Source organism: Tympanuchus pallidicinctus, unplaced genomic scaffold (assembly GCF_026119805.1).
Source record: "Tympanuchus pallidicinctus isolate F22 unplaced genomic scaffold, pur_lepc_1.0 scaffold35, whole genome shotgun sequence".
NCBI classification, from domain to species: Eukaryota; Metazoa; Chordata; class Aves; order Galliformes; family Phasianidae; genus Tympanuchus; species Tympanuchus pallidicinctus.
The window spans coordinates 1,657,655-1,681,785 of NW_026294753.1; the positions used below are offsets into that span (position 1 = coordinate 1,657,655).

The 24,131-nt window shown below is 46.4% G+C and overlaps 1 protein-coding gene across 10 annotated transcripts; it reads left to right on the forward strand.

Annotated features, from left to right (window-relative positions):
- The first annotated feature begins 2,848 nt into the window (after positions 1-2,848).
- On the forward strand, positions 2,849-19,031 carry HTR1D (5-hydroxytryptamine receptor 1D). 10 transcript variants are annotated; one of them, XM_052699223.1, is made up of 6 exons: positions 2,849-2,979; positions 11,200-11,735; positions 11,975-12,021; positions 12,354-12,486; positions 12,742-12,782; positions 16,019-19,031. In XM_052699223.1, the coding sequence occupies exon 6, from the start codon at positions 16,632-16,634 to the stop codon at positions 17,766-17,768; it is 1,137 nt and encodes a 378-aa protein (XP_052555183.1). In that variant the 5' UTR covers positions 2,849-2,979; positions 11,200-11,735; positions 11,975-12,021; positions 12,354-12,486; positions 12,742-12,782; positions 16,019-16,631; the 3' UTR covers positions 17,769-19,031. The 10 variants fall into 10 exon arrangements, with proteins under 10 accessions (XP_052555183.1, XP_052555182.1, XP_052555180.1 ...); XM_052699222.1 differs by having other exon boundaries at positions 2,859-2,979; positions 10,837-11,735; XM_052699220.1 differs by lacking the exon at positions 2,849-2,979 and adding an exon at positions 3,771-10,972.
- The last annotated feature ends 5,100 nt before the right edge of the window (positions 19,032-24,131 follow it).

The following is a 24,131-nucleotide window of genomic DNA, read 5'->3' on the forward strand; positions in this document are numbered from 1 at the left end:
TTTCTCTGGAAAACAGATATTTAGGTTCCTATGAAATGTTGGCTTTGAAATGAACTGAGATATGCTCACAAAAACATGCTATTGGAAACTCTTCAGCTTCCTGATTTGTACCTTTGGAAAGTAGGCTCGATGTGAAAAGGAAAAATGCAATCTGCCGTGTGAAAGTCAAATAAATGGCTGCAGAGTGGAAGCTCAGCAAAGCTGTCTTTGTGTCCCACAGCCCAAGGAAAAGCCCAGATCTTCTCAAAGGTCCTCACTCAGCACCAAATTGCTGCAGATGTACCTGAGCTAAACTGATGTACAGCTACAACTGCTCTGACACATGAGTCTGCAGACTGAGCATCACCACCACGCTTCTGTGACTCTGTCAACCTTGCCAGCACCGACATATTTTTTTCCTAGTGTTAAACTGAGAAGCAGACTCATTTCAGAGGCCCTTTATCTGTAGATCCGCCTGTCTCACTGGTGCACACTCACAGCGTCTCCAGGTGCACAAATTCCCTCTCTGCATGAGCTCCCCTGCCTCCCACGCCCCAAAACGATAACATATCTCAAGGAATAGCTGCATTATTTTTCTGAGCGGAACATTCAACACAGGATATTAAATACAGCTGATTTTGACCTTATAAAGCACGAGTGAAATGAGCTGTAGCTGTTAGAAGGCAGGAAAGTGTCCAGGTGACCAAACTCAGAGAAGGAAAAAATGTATTTCTTCCCTTTTTTGAAAATGTCTGAAGATTGGTCTGCACCCCAAAACTGTCTCCTTTCCCACAACAGTCTAAGAAAGCCACCAACCACAACGTTTTTTCTGTATGGAAGTAATGCTTGTGAACAATATCAAACATCTATTGGCCACGGCACAGCAGAGCAATGGCTGCAGCAAGCAAACGTTCTGCTCCTACTGAGTGACTGACAGCACAGCAATGAGACAGCTTATGATGGCCACAGCTCTGAGACCATCTTGCATTCTGCTGCAGAGCTCTGCAAGATTTCCTTTAAGCTTCTCTTGCCCAAGGGCAGAATTTGTTCTTCAGCTGGAGACGTAAAAGACCAACCTCTTTCCTTGCACATTGCATCGCACCAAACACATTTCCACCCACAAAACAACACCCACATTGTTTGGAAGGAGAATAAACTGAGAGGCATCTTCTCGAGGTTTTTGAAGAACAGCCATTGTAGCTACGGCGGTCTTGTTCTGTCTCCAGGAAATTCTGGAGGCTCAGAAGATTCACTCGGTGTCCTCTGGAAGTCAAATGATGCTGCAGGGAGAGATCTATTTTATTTTACTTATTTATTTTTGTATCAGATTTGCACCACGGTGGGACAGCCTGAAAATTCCCTCTTATTCCAGGTGAGAGCTCCAGGTGAGAGGCTGTAGCTGTCTGACTTACACAACACGCAGTCCCTCCAGTGTTAAAAATGCATTCTTACAAGGGAGGGTGGATGGGATGCTGCTATTCCTGGGCACAGCCAGCAATCAGAGGTGCCAAAGGAAGGTCAAAATTGGAGAGCATGAAATTCCTTCTGAGCCTGAGCTCAGGGCAGCTACAGCAGACTTGTAGTCAAAGTCAGACAATTCCTGAGCATGAATGAGTTTCAGCCCATCATGCAGAGACAAGGTGGTGGAGATGGCAGAGCCTGGCTATCCGCGGTAGTAAGTGTTCAAAAAACATGAGATTAGCTGTTTCTTGAAAATAATCCAATATGTAAATTAGCTGCCAGAGGGAAATGGAGACAGCTGGTTGGCAGTGTCTAATTTAGTATCTTTTTAAGGCCAAATGATACTGCAAAGGAGCTTTGACTTTATCACTGCTGTTTCAAGACTTGGGCCCTACCTGAATTGCAACTGATGGCATCTACTGGGACTCGTGCAAGGCCTTTGGCATGGTCCTACACCACACCTAATTTGCAGAGATACAGATTTGAAGGGTGGGCTGTTTGGTGGGTAAGGAATTGGTTGGGTGGTTGTGGACAAAGCGCTGTGGTCAGTGGGGGTGGTGGGGGGTGGTGGGGGGTGGTGGCCCCCAGGGCTCCATCTCAGCACCAGTAACCTTCAGCATCTTTACCAGTGGCGTCAGTGTGGCACTTTGCTGATGGCACCGAGCCGAGCCATGCAGTTGATAGAGTAGAAGGAAGGGATGCCAGCCAGAGGGACCTGGATAGGATGGACAAGTGGATCCACGTGAATCTAATGAGGTTCAACAAGGCCAAGTGCAAGGTGCTGCATTGGGTCTGGGCAATCCCAGGTGTGTGTAGAGTTCGGGGGAAGAACTCTGCTATGGAGAAAAGCTGAGGGATCTGAGGGTGTTCAGTCTGCAGAAGAGAAGGCTCTGAGAGACCTCCTTGTAGCTTTCCAGTACTTAAGGGAGGGAAACAGGGGGGAGAGTGACTGTTTACATGGGCAGATATTGATAGGATAAGGGAGAGTGGTTTTAAACTAAAGGAAGGCAGATTTAGATTAGATGTCAGGGGAAGTTTTCTTTCAGAGGGCGGTGAGGCGCTGGCACTGCTGCCCAGAGCTGCGGGTGCCCCATCCCGGGAAGCTCTCAGGGCCACGGTTGGGGTCCATGGCAGCACAACCTGGCTCTTGGTTGGCAGCCTTGCTCGCATCAGGAGGCCCGGAACTGGATCCTCTGTGATTCCGTGACTCTACGACAAAGCTCATGCGGGGCAACCCCGTGTGGGGCCACTCCGGGCGAGGGAGACCAACCCCATCCTCACCCCTCCCTGCCGCTCACGGCAGAGCAGCCCCAGCTCTCGGCTCTTCGCAGCCTGGGACGGCCGCCCCAAGCCCTCCGCGCCGGCTGTGGCCCGGCCCCCGGGGCTGAGCGAACCGCTACGCCGCCGCGCCGCGCCCGAGGAGAGCCGGGCCCCGCGGCGGAGCGGAGCGGCGCTGGCGCGGCGGAGTCGGGGCCGCCGCTATTTAGGGCGAGCGCGGCCGGAGCCGCCGCAGCACGGAGAAGAACGGCGGGAGCGCAGGTGAGCGGGGAGCCGGGGGAGCGCCGACGGGGCGGGCAATGCCGCGGTTCTGTTCCGTTCCTTTCGGTTCGGCCCGGTCGGGCGGAGGGCGCTCGTGCTGCCCCGGTGAAGTTGGCTCCCGCACCTGCCGAGGGGAGCAGAGCCGCGGGGTCCGCAGCCGGTGCCGCCGCCGCCGCCTCCTCCTCGTGGCCGCTCGCTCCCCGCCGGCCGCGGCTCGGGGGTCCGGGGCGCATCGCGCTGCTGGAGGGGACGCGGGGGACGGATGGGAGCTGGCGGAGGAGGCGGGCGGGGGGGGGGGTGAGGAACGCCGGACGAGGACGGGAGCGCAGTTTATCCCGTAGGGGTATGGGACGCATCGCTCTGGCGGGCGGTTTGGAGTTTTAGTTATAGAATGACTGCAGTCGGAGGGGAGCGTGGGACCTCCCAGCACTAACCCTGCCATGGGCTGGGTGCCCCCACCAGGTCGGGCTGCCCAGGTTCCATCTGTGGGCTCAGGCACCTCCAGGGATGGGGCACCCACAGCTCTGGGAGGCAGATTTGGATGCAGTACTGCAGGTGGGACCTCATGCGGGCAGAGCAAAGGGGACAAACCTGCCTGCTCAGTGCCACCCCTCTGCTGAGACGGCCCAAGGTACTGTTGGTACAGCTGCAGACTGTTGCTCTGCAAGTGCACACTGCTGTTCGTGTCCAGCTTTTCTCCACCAGACCCCCCCAAAGCCTTTTCTGCATGGTTGCTTTCAAGCAGTTCTTCTCCCACACACACCTGGGATCGCCCTGGCCCAGGTGCAGCACCTTGCATGGCCTTGTTGAACCTCATCAGGTTTACGTGGGTCCAGCTCTCAATCCTATCCAGGTCCCTCTGGCTGGTGTCCCTTCCTTCTATTGTACCAACTGCACTGCTCAGCTCGGTGCCATCAGCAAAGTGCTGAGGGTGCACTCAGTCCCATCATCGATGTTATTGGTAAAGGTGCTGAGGAGCACCAATCCCTGTTGAAGAGTTATTGGGGATCTCCTCCCCCCGGCTGTAGGGGGATATTTGGTAAATGGATTAAACCACTTTGAAAGCATAAATTTGGTGTGACTTGATCTGAGAGATCCTTGGGTGGCCACATGTCAACGTTCTATCACACTGCAGTGCTCACAGCCTTGTCCCTTCCCATCCCAGTGTGTACCCCAGTGACCCAGCTGCCTGGCCTCTGCCTCAGGTGCAATGTAGCCAAAAATCACCACTATTCAGGTGCTCGCTCCCTGTACCTGCACAGATGTGAGTTGGGATGTTCCAGATGAAAACCCTTTTGTGGAGCCCATGTGGAATATGTGACCGTGCAAGTTGCAGCAAGTAATAGGTAGGGACCAGTTTCGTGGATGGGTTTTGGTACTACCACAAAGAGCAGGAGTGTCTGTGGAACTACAGAACAGCCAATGATGAGGTCTGCAGCCTCGTGCTCGCGAGGTGGCCCTGATTTTTCCAGTATGCAGTAGGCATGAGACTTTCAAGCCAAGGGCTTCAAGGAGGTTTGAGTTTCCTCTGAGAGACCACAGCTGTGAGGCTGACATAAATCCCAGGGGAGGAAGCTTCCGTCATAAACCTTCCCAGAGGCTGTAGGAGGGTACCTTTGCCAGCAGTTGTAACTTCTGCTCTGTTGTGCTGGTGTCAGTGGGTTGTGAAGCGGATCATTGCAGGCTGAGATGGAGGTTTCTCAGGACAGATCTGCTTTTGTTTTTTGTTGTTATTTTTGTGTGTGTGGGTTTGCCCTAAAGTAAGATGGCATGATAACGAAGGCTTTAGGTTGTGCATCGTGTGTGCTTAAATATTGAAATGAGCAAATATCAAACAGCCGGTCTGTTTTTCGTATTGACCCTAACGTTTGCTTTTTTCCCAGATCCTTATGGTTTCAGAACAGTGTCCTCCCAGAGACATCACTCTCATTTTTCCTGAGATTGTTGTGTTGCAGATGGTTGTGTCTTCTTTGCAGCCAATGGTCACTCCCTGTGTCACACCTTTGATAGGCTCCAGGGAGGCAGAAATAGAGCCCATGTAATGCAGGCATGTGTGAATAAATGTCTGAGAATCAGAAAATGGAAAAATCCAGCCTGCTGTGCTGTGAGTGATGCTGGTTTGCAGCTCTCTTAGGGTTCTGTAAAGTATATTTTTAAATGAAGCACTTCAAAACGCAGGAAGATGTCTGGGTCTGCCTGCTTGTCTTACACAGTGAGCATGATGGCAGAGAACAAAAGTCAATGGCAAGGATGTCATTCTGGTCTGTACACTGCAAGAAGGCACAGTTGTCCTGCAGCCATTTTCATTGCAGAAGTTGTCCTCCATACAGCTCTGTGCAGCCATCCTGATGTAAAAATTACCATAAAAAGTGATTGGTCTTTACTCTGCCTTTTGAGGGAAGATAGCGAAGATAGCATGGGCAGTGCATTTGGCAGTGCACATCAAGAGAGACGTCCTTCAGAGTGCACACAGATCAGAACCCACATTCTGTGATTCCCCAGGGCGGCAGTGCATGATGTCTGAGGTGCTCCTGTCTGTCCTGCCAGCTCCCATCCTGCATATCACCTCCAGCAGCATGGGGGAGAATTTACCACCTTTACCATCTCTGAGCTCATTGTAAATCAGGGAGCTCATTCTAAATCGGGGGAAAATAATTATTGTTGCTGTAAATACTCTAATAAGGAGTGTTTCTATGTCTGAAGAGCACTTAGCTGGTCATACATAGGAATGATGTTTCATATTGCCTTACAGATGTTGAGGAATAAAAGGAGCAAAGACTGAATATTTGGGGATGTTGTGTCTGTATGGTAGGGGCTGAATAATAAGGCAGCATAATGAGGATCACCGTGCAGTGAGAGGTGAGGGAAGAGAATTAGTGAACGTGAAAAAAGTTGCTGTTGTTGGGGCAGAAGCATTCTATCAAGATAGAGAACATTTTGGTAATCATCCTACAAAGCCATGGAAGTGTTCCTTCCTCCTGGTCGTGCTCTGAAGTGGTGGAGACTGGGAGCCCTGGTTTCCAGTGACAGCTGTTATAAACAGTTGTGGCGTTCCTCACCAGTCTGTGCTTGAAGACAATAACAGTTATCTTAATTTCTCTGGAGCACCGCAGTACCACAAAGCTGAGTCCTGAGCCAGCTCCAGATCTCAGTGGCAACGTTCTGCAGCACTAGCACCGTCTTGGATTGCTATTTTTCACTGTTATACTCAGGGGAAAAGGTGCTTTCCAATCCACTTTGCTTTCCCAGTGCTGGATTGCTTGGAAATTCATTTCAGAAAGGTGATTTAATTTGTCCTTAACATCTCTGTCATGGAAAGTTTTTTATGGTGTCTCCAAGCAATTCCGTTAAGAGCTTTGCTGTTCTGCCAGGTTTCCCCAAGAGCAGTTACCTGCCTCCCTTCAGTAGAGCAGCCATAGCCTTGGGGACTGGGCTTTTCCTTATGCTCTGTAGCAGGCTTTCATGCATGTAAAGACTGTTGAACATTTCTTTCAGCTGCGTCGTTTCTGGCCCAGACATCCCTGTTAATTCAGTTTATTCTCATAGGTCCACTTTTCTGATAACTCTCACTGCTTTCCTCTGTCCTCTTTCTATGTAGCCCATATCATCTTGGGAACGCAGTGCCCAGGGCTCAGTGTACACAGGGTTCCTGTTTGTCCAAAATGAACAAAATAAGATCTGTGTGAGGTTTTTTCCTAGTTACACATCTGCCAAAGTCTTTGCCACTTGGAAGGGCTGTCAGATTGCTGATGCTGCTGACGGTACCTCTTGGTCCTACAGTGTGGAGCTGGTTACTCTGCGTCACGCAGTCGGGCAGCTGCTTGTTTCTTAACTCACATTTAACCTTCTTATTCCTGCGTGCTAAAACCAGCTTGTATCACTGGAAGAAGCACGCCATCCACTTCATTAACCAAGCCATTAGTGAAAGCAGTGCCAACTGCTGTGTTTTCTTCTTCCCATCACAGCAGAGTATGTTCTGCGTGGTGTTGGTAAGGCTCTGAGTGCTCTCTGGCTGCGTGCTCCAGATGAGGGCATTCAGCCAAATGTTGATCCCATTTTCTTCCTGAATTGCCTCCAGGACAGAGGGTAAGGAGGTACAAGGTGAATAAATGCTTCTTCCAGGAAGTGTAAGGCCATACTTCTGCAAATGTGCCTATCGACTTTATTTACCAGGTGGGGAATGAGTGGTCAGTGTGCTGCCTTCTGAAGCCACCTCATTCCCTAAGTTGGCGATATGTGGGAAGATGAGGAGCAAGGGGCACAAGGATGCTCTGATTAATTGTTCATAGTTAGGCTTATCAATTCTACCATCATTCTGCTGTTATCAAACAGGCCGCCCAGGGAAGTGGTAGAATCACTGTCTCTGCAGGCGTTCAAGAACCTCAGGAATGTGGTATGTAGGGACGTGGCTTAGTGGGCAAGGTTGGTGGTATTTGGATGGTTGGACTGGATGATCTTAGAGGTCGTTTCCAACCTTAATGTTTTTACTATCATGCCTTGTGTTTTTAAGTCATGACTGCAGATAGTGGGACATCACCCAGTGCCTTTCAGATGCTTCTGCAGGCAAAGCTGTAGGATACTGGATTGGAAAAGAGGACAGGCAAGGAAAAATGGCTGAAGCAGAAAGGTGAAACTCAGTGCGTGTGGATGGCCTGAAAAATCCCAGTGGACCCCATGCTCAGAATTGGAGTCTCATGGGAATGGCTGCACATACTGAAATCAGATTAAATAAAGCATCATCAGATGCTCTGCAAAGCACAGCACACTGCTGAACTGAGCACAGACAGTTTGGGTGGAATCTGCAAGAGTTTTTTCTTTTTTATATCTCTGTCCAGCATTATAGACTACAGCTGATTTTCAGAGGGCCAGTGCTTGAGCACTGATTCCTTTGGATGCCATGGTCTTTTTCAGAGCGCTCTGTGTTAGCCTAATTCCCATTGCTTCCACTGAATGAACACCAAAGTCTTGCAGACTTACAAGTGAAGGGAATAGAGCACCATTAAATACGTGGGGAAAATTCTGTATTTCACAATAGTCTAAAGTCTAGACATCATCTAAAGGATGTTGTCACAGTGATACACCATCCTTTCCTAAATGGAATTCAGTGTGTTGGCTCAGGATACCTCTGGTGATGAATCCCATCAGGTGTGAAGAGAAGAATTGTGGGCTCTTCTGGGGCATGGGCTCACAGAACCTCATCTCTATGTGCTGATGTGCTGGGCTTCATAGGGAGGTTTGGTTGCCCAAATGTGCTTGGAAGTCCCTCACCTACATCTGAGTAATGGTCTGAAATTCCCTTACAGGAGAGAAATCGGATTCATGACTTAGTATGCACCAATATGATCTTTCCTCCCATGAGTTAACTGAAGACAAGTGATGGACTGATGTCTGTGATGTGCTCTGCTTGGTGGTGTGAATCTCATTTGTCACATTTAATCTCACACTGCACCGTATCTCATCAGCCCTCACAATTCCACTCCTGATATGACGTTGAGGAATAATGGGAATGAAAATTTGAGGAAAAAAATTATTAATTGGAGCTTTTGCATTGTGTGTTTGTGATCAGAGACTGCAAGGCTGATGGAGTTCAGGTAATGCTCTCAGAACTAAGTGTTCTGGCTCCTGCTTCCTCCTAAGAAGCTCTTGGTGATGTACTGTAGAGGATGTTTCTGTGCTACAGCATCTACCAGCATCACTGCTTGCTAATTTCTAGCCTTTCTTTGTGATTATTGCAGAACCAATTATGATGATTATTACGTGGTTTGGGATGGAAGGAGCCTTTATTCCAACCCTGGTAATGGGCAGAGACATCTCTCACTACATCAGGTTGCCCAAAGACCCCTCGTAAGACACGTTGAGTCACAAGGTGTAGTGGTGGTGGCTTGGATAGCTTGTGTGTGTATAGACAGGAGAGAGAAAATGTTGGTATTTCCTTGAAAGCTGAGTGAAATATTAAAACCTGTGTGCCTGTGCAACAGCATGCTGAATTAAGAAATGCTGAGGAAGTCATCTTAGAGCAAAAAAAAAAAGGTCAGGGAGGTGCAAACTAGCTATGGCTTCTGCTTGCAGGATATGGCAGTGTATGCAAATAATATAAAGTAATTTGGTGTTGATGCCAACAAAGTACTCCTGAGATCTCAGAAACATCCTGAATAATCAGAATAACCAGTTTAGCCAGTAGCACTGCGTGCTGCTCCCTCAACACATGAGAAATTCAGGTGCAAACTATGCTCCTGTTGATTGAGCTCCGTGTCTAAAGAAGTTTTAATCACTAATTCTGCTAACACATGTCCCTGATGGGGAGCAAATCAGGTTCCTGTGGTCCACTCAAGCTTATGATCCATGCTTGAGTGGAAAACAAATGAGTAATTGCAGTTGTGCTCATTCCTCTCTCCCAGGGACACGTTTGCAGGTTGCTTTTGTTTTGCTCTTAGTTTTGTTGTTGTACCCAATGGTGAAAGCAGCTCCTCATCACATGAACGTGCTTATTCCATTCTAGATTCCTTTCTTTGCAAGGTGCAAACTGCTCATTCACTGGTTCACTAGCTCATGTGCCTTGGATAGCAAATAACAGCACTCACATTGCTGCTCTTAAACTATCCCTTCCCATACTTGTTCATCTTCTTCCTTTACGCTGGCAGTGTGGCAGCCATTCCAGTACGCCGTGCTGCCTAATCCTACTTATTGTGCAAGGGACATATGCCTGTTATTTTCTTGTCAGGTTTATTCTCTCTCATCTACACAGCTTCTGCAAAATGTTATTCTTTCCTGTATGCATTTCAGACAGTTTAATCCAGAGCCAGGATTCTAGTTTGGTTACTGTTACTTTTGAGGCACACTCAGTCCTTCGCACCAAGGTGTGTAAGCCATACAGTCAGACCCCATTTTACTGATGCTATCAAGCTTAAACTTTCACACAGACCCTGAGTTTTCTGTGCAGTACATTGTGGGATTGCTTTCTCCCAGAAGCTGCATCCTGCTTTAACTATGGTCTATGGACTGGCAGTTTCTAAAGCTTGAGCAGGTGTTGGGATCTGGTCTCAAAGCAGCACTCTGCAAGCACTCGGATGCTATTTACTGGAGTCAGTTGTCCCAAATCTACAAAACTGGCTCAGAAATTGCTCCCTCTTTTGACTTCTCCTGTGAATGTCTCTTTTAAGTGTGCAATTACTGCTAGGAGTGCCATCTGCTGTTTGCTGGGTCGCGCTGTGTCTCCGTTGCTTGTCCAGGTTTCAGTGTGACAGAACCTACCTCGTTTATTTTGGCAAGATTCAACATTTACATGAAAAACTAAACCCAGATATGAAAAGGCAGAAGAGCAAATGGATTTTCTCTCATCTCCTGGAGCATAGCTCTGTTCTCAGCCATCCCTTTGCAATTCCTTGTGTTGTTACCCAGCTACGGGGGAAGGAATGAACTTTAATTCCTCTGAGTTTAGCCTGAAGTCAAAAGAAACATTTTTCAATGTCTTAAAAGATGTTTCGTCTTGTTCCTTTTATTTTTTCCCCCTGCTCCGTTCATTGAAAGAGCAAAGTCTGTATTTCCATTTCAGTCTATTTTTTCATGCACTTTTTGCCTCGCTCCAGCCAGATCTGCACGGTCACACCAAAGCATTCTCTTTGCCCCTGAGCATTCTCGGAAGCTGTTGTAGGCTGCACCATAAGGTTGTTCTCAGCATCCTGTTCTCTAGAAATGGCAGCCAGATTCTGAACAGACAGGAATGTGTGACTTTGGTTGCGCTGAAATCTTCCTATCTTCCCCATCCGCCGTGCTGGGCTGCAGCTGAGGTGTGCGGTGTCCACACGATGGCACTCTGTCACAGTCATCTTTTAGTGCCGTTAACCTCATGTTTGCCAGCATGCTGCTTGGAGCTGAGCGTGGAGCTTCACCAGAAGCACAGCCCTGCCTTGCTGCTTTCCCACTGCTACTCCATTCCCTACTTCAACCACAGAGCTGAAGCACAAAGCGCCTTCACAAGGCTGCCTGGCTTTAGGTAAGCACCTCGGGTTATGATAACAGTATTATTAATATTATTGATGACAGCCAAAATGTTTTTTCACTCTGAATGTGTACCTCTCTTCACCTTCAAGACCATGAACTGTGCTCACCCTTTGCCTGTTAAGTTAAATAACAGCACACTGCCTAAAACTGTCTCTCCGTTTAAGTATTTTTTTTTTTCCTCTGGGAAGGAACTAAAAAGAATTCCTCAAATCTTTCCAGGATACCAAAGGATTCTTATGCACCTCCTGGATCTTCCTAGAAACGACTGAATGTGTGGATGAAGGACCTGAGCGAAAGGTCCCTCCCTGTGCAGTGTGCAGTGCTTTTGGAGGTGGATGAACGAGGTCATGGCTCTGGTGAAGGAGAGAGGCAGTTGCAGAGGGCAGCCCTGATCTACCTGCTGCCATGGTATGTTGTGATACCACCTTCCCTTCAGGCACCTGGAACTGAAAAAATACCCACGTCCCATGGCCGAGGGCACCAGGTGACACGTGAGGGTGACCAAAGAACCCTCATCCAAGAGGGTTTCCATCTTGAGAGTGGTGAATGAAAACACACTGAGTCCTGCCTGGTAGAGACCAGAGCAGAGGAACCACCGTGGCTGCTGCACTCAGCACTGCAAACATAACTTCATGTGCTACCCAGACTGTGAAACTGCACGTAGTGGAGACAAGAATGCTATCTAGAGATGGTAACAACTCCTGTTTCTACCCACTGCTTCTCTTTTCCTGCTCCAGAGGCCATTTAAGCCCTATGTAAGCAACACGTCCCACTGGAAGATTGCTCTCAGCTGAATGTGCCACGTGGGCTCACAGTATTCCAGGATGTACAGCTCTTGTAAATGCATTTGTGTTCTTTTTTCCTTCATAAGCAGCTACATGTTTGACATTGAAGTTGACTGTGTTGTTTAATTTAGTGATTGCTCTAGATAATTTTTTTTATCCAATGTGTGCGGTTTAAGAAAACTAATTTTTTTCTTTCTGTTTTTCAACAGGAAATTCAATTGTCTCTATTCAGGATTTTCCCTTAGTTGAATAAAAGGTAATTTAAATATTAAGCCATTGGAAAGACATTCATTTTAGCTTGATGATAACTTATGTTTTTCACATACTAATATATTCATTTTAATGGTAATACCATCACCACTTTTTTTATATCAGCAGTATTGACTGTCAACTCACACAAACTAAGCACAAAGTCTCTAAAATTGGCATCACAGGGAATTATGTTCAAAAGAGCTTCTAAAAGTAGATTTAGAGTCCCTGATTCTGAAAGATACGTGCGTGCATGTTCTTAGCAGTGCAATGAATTTAACATTCAGTGATAGTATGTGAGGTTATAGTATTAAACAAATGCATAAATCTTTGCTATAGCAGGGCTGTGAGTTTTACCAGAGCTTTATGGCCATCCTGTTTGACCACGCTGGTACCCCAGGGCTCTGCCTGTCAGTTTTGTGGAGCTCATGACTGACCGAACTGGATCACGCTTCTGTTCAGGTACTACACAGTGAGTGTTTGTTTATTTAGAATATCACAAAAATATTTTCCAGTTCTGCACATTACACCCTGCTGCGGCACTTTACTGCTTCTTAGGGAAAAAATATTTTGACTGATTGTTTTGCAGAAGTCTGTAGTCCCTGGTGATCATTTATCACATAGGGAATATGTCTGCATGTCAGCACAGTGAATACCCAAGGAAAAGTTCTAAGTAGGGAACAAAAATGAATATTGCTAATCATTCTGTCTCATATTTCTGGTTTAGGTTTTCTCCCGTGTGGGATGTGCGATCAGCCTGCTGTTCAGGTAAAGAGATTTCTTAGGCTCTAAAAGCAACAGCTCTGAAATGAGCTATTGAGTCAGAGAATCAAAGGGATGGTAATAGGGAAATGAAAAAGAAATCAAGAACAGAAAGGAAAATTATCACAGAGAAACTAGGTTGACTCTTAGCATCCCTGTCTGATGAAGAAAATCCAGGGTAAGTTTTCAAATGGAACCTTTATTTCTGGCCAAAACGAATAACAAATCTTCACAGTCAGGTAGCTGTAAGCCAAAGAGCTCAGTGCAACTCAGGATCCAAGGTACAACGGGATCAAGAAGGGTGTTCAACCGCTATTTAAAATACTTAAAACTCCCTTTACACGCAACTGTAAGACAGCTGCTGTGACGTAGTTCCCAAAGAGACCTGATGTATTCATAAACCTGAAGTCTGTACTTGGCTGCTTTGCAGAAAATATCATAAACACTGCAATTACTGTACATACAGTAAATACTGTCTTCTGGGGAACAGTGAAAATGGCTTTTGCAGAGGTTAGTTTGCCTCACAAAGCCATTGAGTGAAGTTGTGGAGTGTATGGATTGGTCGATGTCCAATTGAGACAATTACTTGGGTTTCTCAGGAGATTTTGGGCGAGGTTCTTGGCCAGAGATCCTTAAAGAAGGTAAATAAGGAAAGCTCAGACTACCAGTGATCTGGAGAGTGTGAGGACCGAGGTGAGACGAAGCTTTTCAAGTATTTAAAAGAAGGACTGACTGTGCAGAGTTGCAAAGGATGTCAGGTAAAGCATGGGAGAAGGAGTTCAGTACAGGGAGATGCAAGAAGTGAGCATTCAGGAAAAAAAATGCTGATGTTACCACTCATGCCTTTGCAATTATATTAATTGGGACTGTTTAGTGGAAATGACAGATCGGTGGTTTGTGATGATGGAAAAAAACAACTCTTGGGAATTGCTAGGAAAGAAATTGAGAACAGGAAAGACTGTTAATGCTGTATGTTCATCTGTGCTGTACCCACATCTTCAGCACTGTGTGTGGTTCAGGTCCCTGTGTCTCAGAAAGGATGTATCAGAGTTGGAATAGTGTCAGAATAGGGCCACAGGGTTGAGCTGAATGTATTGGCTGCAGTTGGAGTCAGAGCACTGGATTTCTTGGGCTCTGTTTGCCACGTCCATTCTTGTGTTCAGAGAAAATTATCCAACACTTCACAATCATGCCTCATTCTTGTACATCCTGCCAAAAGGCGACAACATTTGTGAACAGCTGTTTTTAAAGATGAAACACGGGAGGAGTAAAATTTCCTTAAACAAATTCTCTGACAACACCATGAGAGCTGACAGCTGCAGCCACTGCCATCGAACCAGGCACTGATGCATTGGTTTCACAGTACGAGGTCACACATCCCACAAGTCTTATGGTGCTGTTGCTCTCTTTCTTTCTTATGTTTTAATAACAATAATAACAGTTAAAATAAGTTTTGTTAATTATATATATCAACTATATTATCTATTTTATGAGGGCTGCTCTGAAAATAATGCCTCCTGTTTTATGGTCCGTGATGTCAGAGTTGGATGTACAGCAGTAGAGGTTGAACCTTCCCACCAATATCCTGTTATACTTCGTTGCTGTGTGACAGCTGGCAGCAGAGGGGCACACTGACACTATGGTGTCTGACATGGAAGGGCACATGGAGCAAAGGTGTGTCACTGAATTCCTCCCTACAGAAAAAGTTGGACAGACTGACATTCGTTGATGTCTGTAGGCGTTTGTGGAGAACAAACAGAGGATGTGAGCACAGTGAGGGTGGGTGATGAGTTTCAGCAGTGCTGACAACAACAGAGGGTCACCTCTGTAATGAAAAATAGTGTTCTGTAGATGAGAATTTGGTTTCACAGAATTGTAGGGGTTGGAAGGGACCTCCAGAGATCATCGAGTCCAACCCCCTGCCAAAGCAGTTCCCTTTACCAGGTTGCACAGGTCGGCATCCAGGCAGGTCTTGAACATCTCCAGAGAAGGAGACTCCACCACCTCCCTGGGCAGCCTGTTCCAGTGCTCCGTCACCTCACTGTACAGAAGTTCTTGTGCACATAGGTGCAGAACTTCCTATGCTGCAGTTTCCAGCCGTTTCCCCTTGTCCTGTCTCCACTCACCACTGAAAAGAGTCCGGCCTCGCCATTCTGCCCCCCACACCTTAGATACTTATGGACCTGGATGAGGTCCCCTCTCAGTCTTCTTTTCTCAAGGCTGAACAGACCCAGTTCACTCAGCCTTTCCTCATAGCAGAGATGCTCCAGGCCCCTCACCATCTTGGTGGCCCTCCGCTGGACTCTTTCCAAGAGATCCCTGTCTGTTTTGTACTGGGGAGCCCAGAACTGGATGCAGTACTCCAGATGAGGTCTTACCAGGGCAGAGTAGAGGGGGAGGATCACCTCCTTTGATTTATCAAACAGACTTACTGAGCTCAATGTTGCTGTTGTATTTTTCACTGAAATAAATAGGAGGCATTACTTTTAGAGCAGCATACCTATATGCAGCCCAGGCAAGCAGGTTGCACACCATGCATTTAACCTTTGCCCAGTCACAAAAATGGACATTAAGAAGAACAGCTGGTTGAAGAGAGTCATAGCTTACTATGAAATATGCAACTCTTCTTGGTCCCTTATTGAAAAAATACACCTACAAAGAAACAGCATCACTGAAAGTAACTTTGAATCACAGAAGATGAGCATTTACCAAAAAAAAATCACAGAAAACCAGAAGCACTGTGCAGTGTTAGGAGCTCAAGAGAAACTGTTTGACACATTGGTGTTTCACATAGGATGGACGCTCTTGCTCTACAGATTCCTCACCACGTGAGTCTCAGTTCTTTGTCAAAGGCTGTGAAGCTGTGCAAGTTATTGCTGTTGGAAGCGTTTCAGCTCCGTGGCTGGGAGGAAGCTGGTCTGGGGGTTTTGTTTGTGGAGTTCAGCGTCTCTGCTGCTAGTCCTGGGGATGTGCTTTAGAACTGTTCATGACCTACATTTGGAATCTCTGTCAAGAAAGCATGGGCTGCCATAAGTAAGTGATGTTCTGGTACTCGTGGGTGGGTCTGACCAAAAGATCTCAAGGAAATCTGCCCTAGGATGTTCTCTGTTCGTAAAGATTTCAGTTACATGAAGGAAATCTAAAGAAATTTACAGAAAGTCTGTTGTTTGTATACTGTCACAGTTCAACTTCCACAAATCCTGTCACCACTGTGAGCTAAAACATTCACTTTCTTTTTGCAGATCCTCTTAACCAGCCCCACTCTTCCTCTTTCGAGGGAAGCACCACCAGTCATTGCAGTCATTCACTGTGTGCAAGACCAGGAGCATCTCAGTACATGGAACATGCTGCGAGCTTCAGCACCGACGCATTGAGAACTGGTTCCCAAAACAGCATTTGAAGACTGGATGTTTGATGAAGAGAAAGCCAGAATGATCTGGAGGAATAAACGAGAACTGAGCTCTGCACCGTTTGGAAGCAGGTTCTGATCTACAAATCGTGCAGAAATCAGGTTTACATCAGGAATCCAGGCAGTATTGTATTGTCTCTTGGGTACTCTACCAGGAGAGATCTTCATAAATACCAGAAGTGGGACATTCAGATGTTAGAGTGGAAGTGAAAATACTTTTGAGGATAGCTTTGTCCCAGCTATGTTGGGGCATAGGTCACATGCCCAGATGTTTCTATTGCAGCCTCTCACTTTCCAGTAATGATTTATGCAGCTGCTGTTTTCAACAAGTTGGTTTTTCTTCAGTGTTGGGCTCCAGTATGAGAAGTTGTAATTCAGCAAAAAGGTGAGCATCTTTCTTCATCATCCTGGAAAGATTACATTGAAAACTGAAATCAGTTCAGAGGATGACTCAGTATAACCTTTCGACAGAGCTCTCTCTCCAGAGCTCAGCAAATAAGTCATTAAATTCTACTGAACCACCGCTGGCTTTGGATGAAAGGACATTATTAGGGCTGAAGATATCCCTGTCGGTCCTTCTGTCTGTCATAACTTTGGCAACGATCCTTGCAAACATTTTTGTTGTTATTACAATTTTTTTTACTAGAAAGCTCCACACACCTGCAAATTACCTCATTGGCTCCTTGGCAGTAACAGATCTTTTAGTGTCCGTCCTCGTGATGCCCATCAGTATCGCTTACACTGTCACCCACACGTGGGCCTTTGGCCAGGTGCTGTGTGATATCTGGTTATCATCAGACATCACGTGCTGCACAGCCTCAATCCTACACCTCTGTGTTATTGCGCTGGACAGATACTGGGCTATCACAGATGCTTTGGAATATGCCAAACGCCGGACTGCTGGCCGAGCAATGCTCATGATCGCCGTGGTTTGGATGATCTCCATTAGTATTTCTGTGCCACCGTTTTTTTGGAGGCAAGTGAAAGCTCACGAAGAAATCGCAAAGTGTAATGTGAACACAGATCAGATTTCCTACACCATTTATTCCACTTGTGGAGCTTTCTACATTCCGACTGTGCTCCTCCTGATATTGTATGGTAGAATTTATGTAGCAGCTCGATCCAGGATCCTGAAGCCACCCTCAGTGTATGGGAAACGATTCACTACTGCACACCTGATAACTGGCTCTGCTGGGTCTTCCCTCTGCTCCATTAACGCAAGCCTTCACGAAGGGCATTCCCATTCTGGTGGCTCCCCAATATTTATCAATCACGTTCAAATAAAACTTGCAGATAGTATTCTGGAGAGGAAAAGAATTTCTGCTGCGAGAGAAAGGAAAGCCACCAAAACTTTAGGAATTATTCTAGGAGCTTTCATTTTCTGCTGGCTGCCGTTCTTTGTCATGTCCCTCGTCCTGCCCATCTGCCAGGACGCATGTTGGTTTCATCCCATCCTGTTGGACTTTTTTACGTGGTTAGGTTACTTAAACTCATTAATCAATCCCGTCATTTATACAGCTTTTAATGAAGAATTCAAACAGGCTTTCCAAAAACTAATACATTTCAAAAAGTGCTCGTCTTGATCCTCTACTGTTGCGTTACTGAGCTTTGCACAATCTTGCAGCCTCCCCTGAGATTTTTTTGTGCTTTGATTCCTGGGTGCAGAGTGGTGATCTCCATCCCTGTGCTGTGCATGGAACAGGGAATGTCTCTGTTTGGTTTGGCAAGTTGGGTTCTCTCTGTCTGGGACTCTATATACCATAAGATAACTTGTCTGTGGTCTCTGCAGTGATCATTTTTATGCGTAATATCAACAGATGAAGTAAAGTTTGCAACAGGTGAAAGACAGAACAGAAAGCTGAGTTTGTGCAGGGCTGCTCTGAAAGTAATGCCTCCTGGTTTGTAGTGTTGGCCCACAATGCCAGAGGTGGGTGTTGGTGGGATGGCAGTAGAAGTTGAACCTTCCTGCCGATATCCCATTACATATTGCTGCTGCATGACTTGTGGCAGCAGTCTGACAAACGGTGTCTGAAACAGAAGTGTGTATATAGCAAAGGTGTGTCATTGAATTCCTCCATGCAGGAAGAAATGGCACCCACTGACATTCATCGACACTTTGGAATGTTTCTGGAGACCCAGATGTGAGCACAGTGAGGCGGTGAGTGGTGCATTTCAACAGAGGTGACAGTGATGAAACAGTTGAGTTGCATTCTGGATACAGCCACACAGATTTTTAGAGCGTGGCATGCAGCTCTTGTTCATTGCTGGTGAAAATGCACAGCTAATGGTGGTGGATATACTGAAAAATAGTGTTCTGTAGCTGAGAATTTGCTCTATCAAGCAGTGCTGCTGTACTCTTTGCATCTGTTCCAGTTTCTGCAGACAGAAATAGGAGGCAGTACTGTCAGAGCAACATTTAGAATAAGATGGCACATGCTGCCAAGTCTGTCATGTCTTTGTAACCTGATGGGAGGAAAGCTTATGCATATTTGGAGGACTTCAGTACTTCTGCTGTGTATTACCAGCATTTCATGAAGGCTTAGAAGGTTTCTGGAGAATGGGACCTAGCCACCTGCATTTCCTGTGGCACTTACCTGTCCATCTGCAACTGATAAAACTAGCAGCTGTGGCAGAGAACAGGAGGCAGCCTGAGTGCAGGCAGCAGGGCATGAAGATGTAGCAAGCATGTGAGTTCTCTGGGCACTTCACAAATGTGAATTTGAAGCTGCAATTTTGGTAAACTGCAGAAAGAAGACATACTGTTGGCAATCATTTTTACACATTTGATCATGTGTGCAATAGCCAGTGCAGAAATACTACAAAATAAATAGCATGAACATTACTGAAAAGCACCTCGCTCTTACATTTGTGTTGTTTCGGGTTATTTTTGTGTTGGTTTTTGGGGGTTTTTTTTTTGCATGCCCAAAATGAAACAAAATATGTTCAGTGTCAATGTGGAATTTTTGGGACCTCAGAATGGAGCCAGGACCAATTGTTGGTTCTGGTAATGTTTATTCCATAGCTATAGAAAGTGAAGGTAAATTCAGCAAAGACAGCTGAACGTTGCTGTGTCTAATTCCTGGGCACTCAGGCTCCCTTAGGAAGCAACTGCGTGCTTAAGATTGAGCCAGGAAAAAGCTTTTTTTTTTTTTCAGCCTTTGTGAGAATTGAGTCTTCAAGTGATGCATGGATACTGTGAGCCTTTGGGGATGAAAGATGTGAGTGAGTGAAAACTGAAGACTTCAGATAGGGAAAAGACAACTGGCCAGAAGTAGTAAATAATCTGTTCTCCATAATCATAGAGGTAAGACAAGAGATCAGGGAATTTGGAAAGAATGAAGTGAAATATCAAGAAAAACTTCCTTCAATATTAAGGTCGTTGGGGTGGATGTGAAGTATAAGGAAGAAATTGCTCACAGTGATGAGGAGGGGATGTCATAGTCTATGCCTGCTATGTGGGCAAAAATTACTCTGCTTTACCTTCATAGTTGGTTCTCGGTAGTCAGTGAGTTGAGATTCCTTCATTATTGCTAACAGTCCTGGAGATGAGAGCTTAAATGGATTAAAGACCAGTGAGCAAATGGAAAACGGGATATTTGGAAACTCGTGTGCTAAGGAATCCTGCAAGAAGCTTCCTGTTCATTTAATCTCTGTGTATTGAGAGGTATTTTCTCTGCTTCCATACCAATGTTCTGAGCCATTCTGAGCTTCAACCTTCTGTCTAGGTGTCCTTTCCAAAGAGTCCTTTGTTTCTTTCCAACATTCAGAAGGATGCCTGGAAACCCCCCATCTGCCATCCTTCTTATAATTGCTGGATAATGATGAGCTGCTCAACTTTCCCCAGCCCTGTGATAGTTCCTGGCTGGAACATTTTGTCTTCATACATATACAAACCAAGTGGGGAAGGAGGAAAGGAGAAGCAAACCTGGACAATTCAGTCCAGTACTCAGAGCACAGCTGGAGAGCAAAAGACTCCAGGTCAAATCTGTTATCTGATAAGTATCAGATGATTTTATGCCCAATATAAAAACTGTTGAATTATTTCAACAGCTGAAATAGTGAACTTTGTCCTTCACTATCTGGGGAGTGACATTGTTTAAAAGAAAGCTTCCTAGAAGAGCATTTTGGTTGTTGATGTAGTGGGTTGGCATTTCCTGCACAGAGCTGAGTTGGCAGCAGTACCTAAAGCCAAGGCAAATTCCCAGGTGTCTCCATAGCATTTTTCCTGCTGGTTCATCTGCCCAATGTGAGGACTTCCATGAATCATAAAACCACAGATAATGGTCCTGAGGGGTCCTCTGAGCTGGTCTGCTCCCATGGCCTCATCTGGATCAATTATGCTTTTGTACTTCTCCTGACAAGTCTACTCTTAATCTAAGACTTCTGATGTTGAATAGAATGGCAAAATATCATAGCGCAGAAAGATGATCCACTACTGTTCTTCAAGCTTTCATAAGACACTGTTAAATTGGACAGCAAGTGAGCTGAACCCTTTCTTTGATTCGATTACAGAATCATAGAATCAATTATGTTGGACAAAAACCTCAAAGATCATTGAGTCTAGTCATTAACCTGGCACTGCCAAGTCTACCACTAAGCCGTGTCCCTAAGCACCACATCTGCACATCTTTAAAATACCTCCAGGGACAGTGGCTCAACTACTCCCCTGGGCAGTCTCTACCAATTCTTTTTCATGAAGAAATTCCTCCTGATAGCTAACATAAACCTCCCCTGGCACAACTTAAGGCCATCGCTTCTCATCACTGTCACCCAGGAGCACACAGCCCAGCTCACCACAGCCTCCTTTCAGGGATTTGCAGGGAGCGATGAGGTCTCCCCTAAGTCCTTTTCTGTTGGGCAATTTCCAGCCACTCTTCCACCATCCTGCAGCACGGTGTGGGCTTGGTGTGACCCAAGTGCAGGACCTGACATTTAGCCTTGGTGATCCTCACACACATTCAGCCCATTGCTCCAGCCTATCATAGGCTAATTATAAGCTAATACCAAAAGCTGCAGTAGGCTATTTTTTGCCTATTCTATAGACTCATTCAAAAAGGCACACAGTGCAATGTCACACCATTCTTAATGCCGGTAAATATTCGATAGAGCGCTTCAGGAATTCATATTTGAAAACAAACAGTAACATGGAAGTGGCAGAGGACAACGCTGACATCGTAAACATTAGATAAAGAACAGCCCACAGCTGAGAGGAGGAGGCTGTCATGTCAGAGATCAATGTCCATATTTACTGTGTCATTCAGGGTCTGTGGATCGCAGTCGAGCACACGAACTCATCTCACAGAAGACACAAGAGCTGAGTGGTTTCTAGGATTCTCTCAGATGCAACTCTCGTAATGCTGAGCACATGGGCAAAGTAAAACACATTTTAACTTGTAATAGAAGAATGTACTGCGGTTGTCCCAGCAGATAGTTATTTCTGTGACTAAGTAGGATTTATTCAAAACAGAAGAATTTGTTAAATGAAAGTCAAAGCATGTTCCCTGCTTTGATATTAGATATCAGGGCAGGATATTCCGTCAGCTGGAGACATTTGTCCTTTATCAATTACCAGGAACTCTCCCCAGTCACCACCTCCTTTCAGACATGATAGAAAGCATTCCTCCAATGGCATTAGCTTTTAGACGCCAGTGCAGTAAATATCAGGATCTTATCGTGACTAAAGCCCAAATCCCTGCAATCAGGTAATAACATAAGAATCCCAGCAGCCATTATAAGAAATTCTTTGCATAGAAAAACAAGATTGCACCCAGAGTGAGGCGCTCAGTGGCTCCACGTGCGGGTGGAGATCAGGGGGGAGTGGTGTCCCTCAGGGCTCCATCTCAGCACTGGTGCTCTTCAGCATCTTTACCAATGACATCAGTGGTGGATTGAGTGCACCCTCAGCACTCTGCTGATGGCACTGAGCTGAGTGGTGCAGTTGATAGAAGGGAAGCCAGCCAGAGGGACATGGGCAGGCCGAGCAATGGGCCGAGGTGAACATCATGAGGCTCAACAAAGCCAAGCAATGTTGATGTGATGGATGCCGCTGGCTCATAAACCCATGGGCTGATTCAACTGACTAAACTGGCAGAACAGTATTCACTCTGCTTTCATTTTCCGCTGGTTTAATGAACAGATTGAATGCCAGAAGTGGTGCACCAGAAGCAGCACATTCACAAATAGCTGCAGGAGGACAGGAGCAGAACTGCACGTACCATCAGCAAGCTGTTAGACTGACTCAGGCACCTCATTTAAACTGACTGCAGATACAGAGCAAGAGCAGAAAAGTCACTTCATGGACTTTGTGGACTGGAAGACGACTCAGAAACATTTTTAATAGCCACAGAAAAATCTGTTTTCTGTAAGCTTCTGTAATCCCTTTCCATGCTTACGCTTCTGGTGTCTGTGGCATCCCGTGGCCAGGCACTTCTCATGTGATCAAGCTGTGCAAAACCAGCACGAGCTACTTCTGTTTGTTCCAGCCTGCTGCACCCATACGGTCCCTTACTGTCAGACATGCTGACAGTTCCTGTTGCTTCCCCATTATTATTCATAATTTTATGAGTGTTTATTATTCCCCCCCCCCCGCCCCCCGCATTTCGTCTCTAATCACATCTGCCCACATGATTTATATTCTGCACCCTTGGCACCATAAGAAGACAAGACTCTCCCTGCAGTCTTTCTGGGTAAGAAAGAGACCTGCAAGCAACCCCAGGCATACCCCCTCCTCCCCTGTGCCTCTGCCCCTCTTCCTGTCCCAGCCTGTGTAGTTTGCTCCACTTCTGTCCCCTTTACTCTTCAGAGTTGTACTCCCTTCACATTGTTCCTGTCTCTCCTGCTAATTTTTTGGCAGGTTGCCCTTGTTGCCAACCCCTCCGTCCAGCTCAGAGCCGCGTCTGCCTCCATCACTTTGTTACATCCTCACTTCCACTTGTCCCTTTCTGTCCCTTTGCTTGATGCTTCCATTGACTGTACTAAGTCCCCATGAACGAGAAACAACACAAAACAGCTCCTAAGGGCAGCTAGCTTTTCTTTATTTCTCTTCATTTCCCTTAGGTCATGCATCATATTTAATTTCTTAAGGCCTATCTTTCTGCTTCTCTAACATCACGTAACACAACTTTGTTCTCCAAAATACCTTCTCCAGTAGCTGCAGCTCTGTTGCTATAGCCCTGGTACCATCAGCTGCAGCCACAACACTTCCACATCACAGCAGATGTCCGATGTTGGTCATTCCCTGGTTTTCCCATCTCTTCCTCACACTAGAGTCACCACTTGGATGCTGGTTCAGAGAAACACTCCAAAATAAAGTTCTCCTTTATTTCCCCTCAAGTCAGATTGTTCCAGTATTCCCCTTACATCTGGAATCAGCCTCATGAGGTTCAATAAAACCACGTGCAAGGTCTGCACCTGGGTCACAGCAACACTATCACCATCAGTATGAGCTGGGGATGTAAGGACGGAGCACAGCCCTGCCCAAAAGGAGGCACTGATGGATGGCAGCTGGACACGACAGCTCACAGCCAACCGTACCCTGGCTGCATCCAAAGCGGGGGATCTGCCCCTCTGCTGTGTGCTGAGAGCTCACCTGCAGCACTGCGCCCAGATGGGGAGTCCTCAGGACAGGAGAGACGTGGAGCTGCTGGAGAGCATCCAGAGAAGGGCCACAAAAATGCTCCCAGGGATGGAACACCTCCCTGCGAGGCCAGGCTGAGAGCTGGGCTGTGCAGCCGGAGAAGGGGAAGCTGCGGGGAGACCTACGGTTCTGTGAGTGTCTGAAAGGGCTGTAAGAAAGGGGACAGACTCTTTAGCAGGGCAATAGGACGGGGGAATGGTTTCAAATGGAAAGAGAGCATTGGATATAAGGAAGAAGTTCTTTACAATAAGGGTGATGCACTGGAATGGGCTGCTCATAGGGGCAGACACCCAAGGTGAGGCTGGAGGGG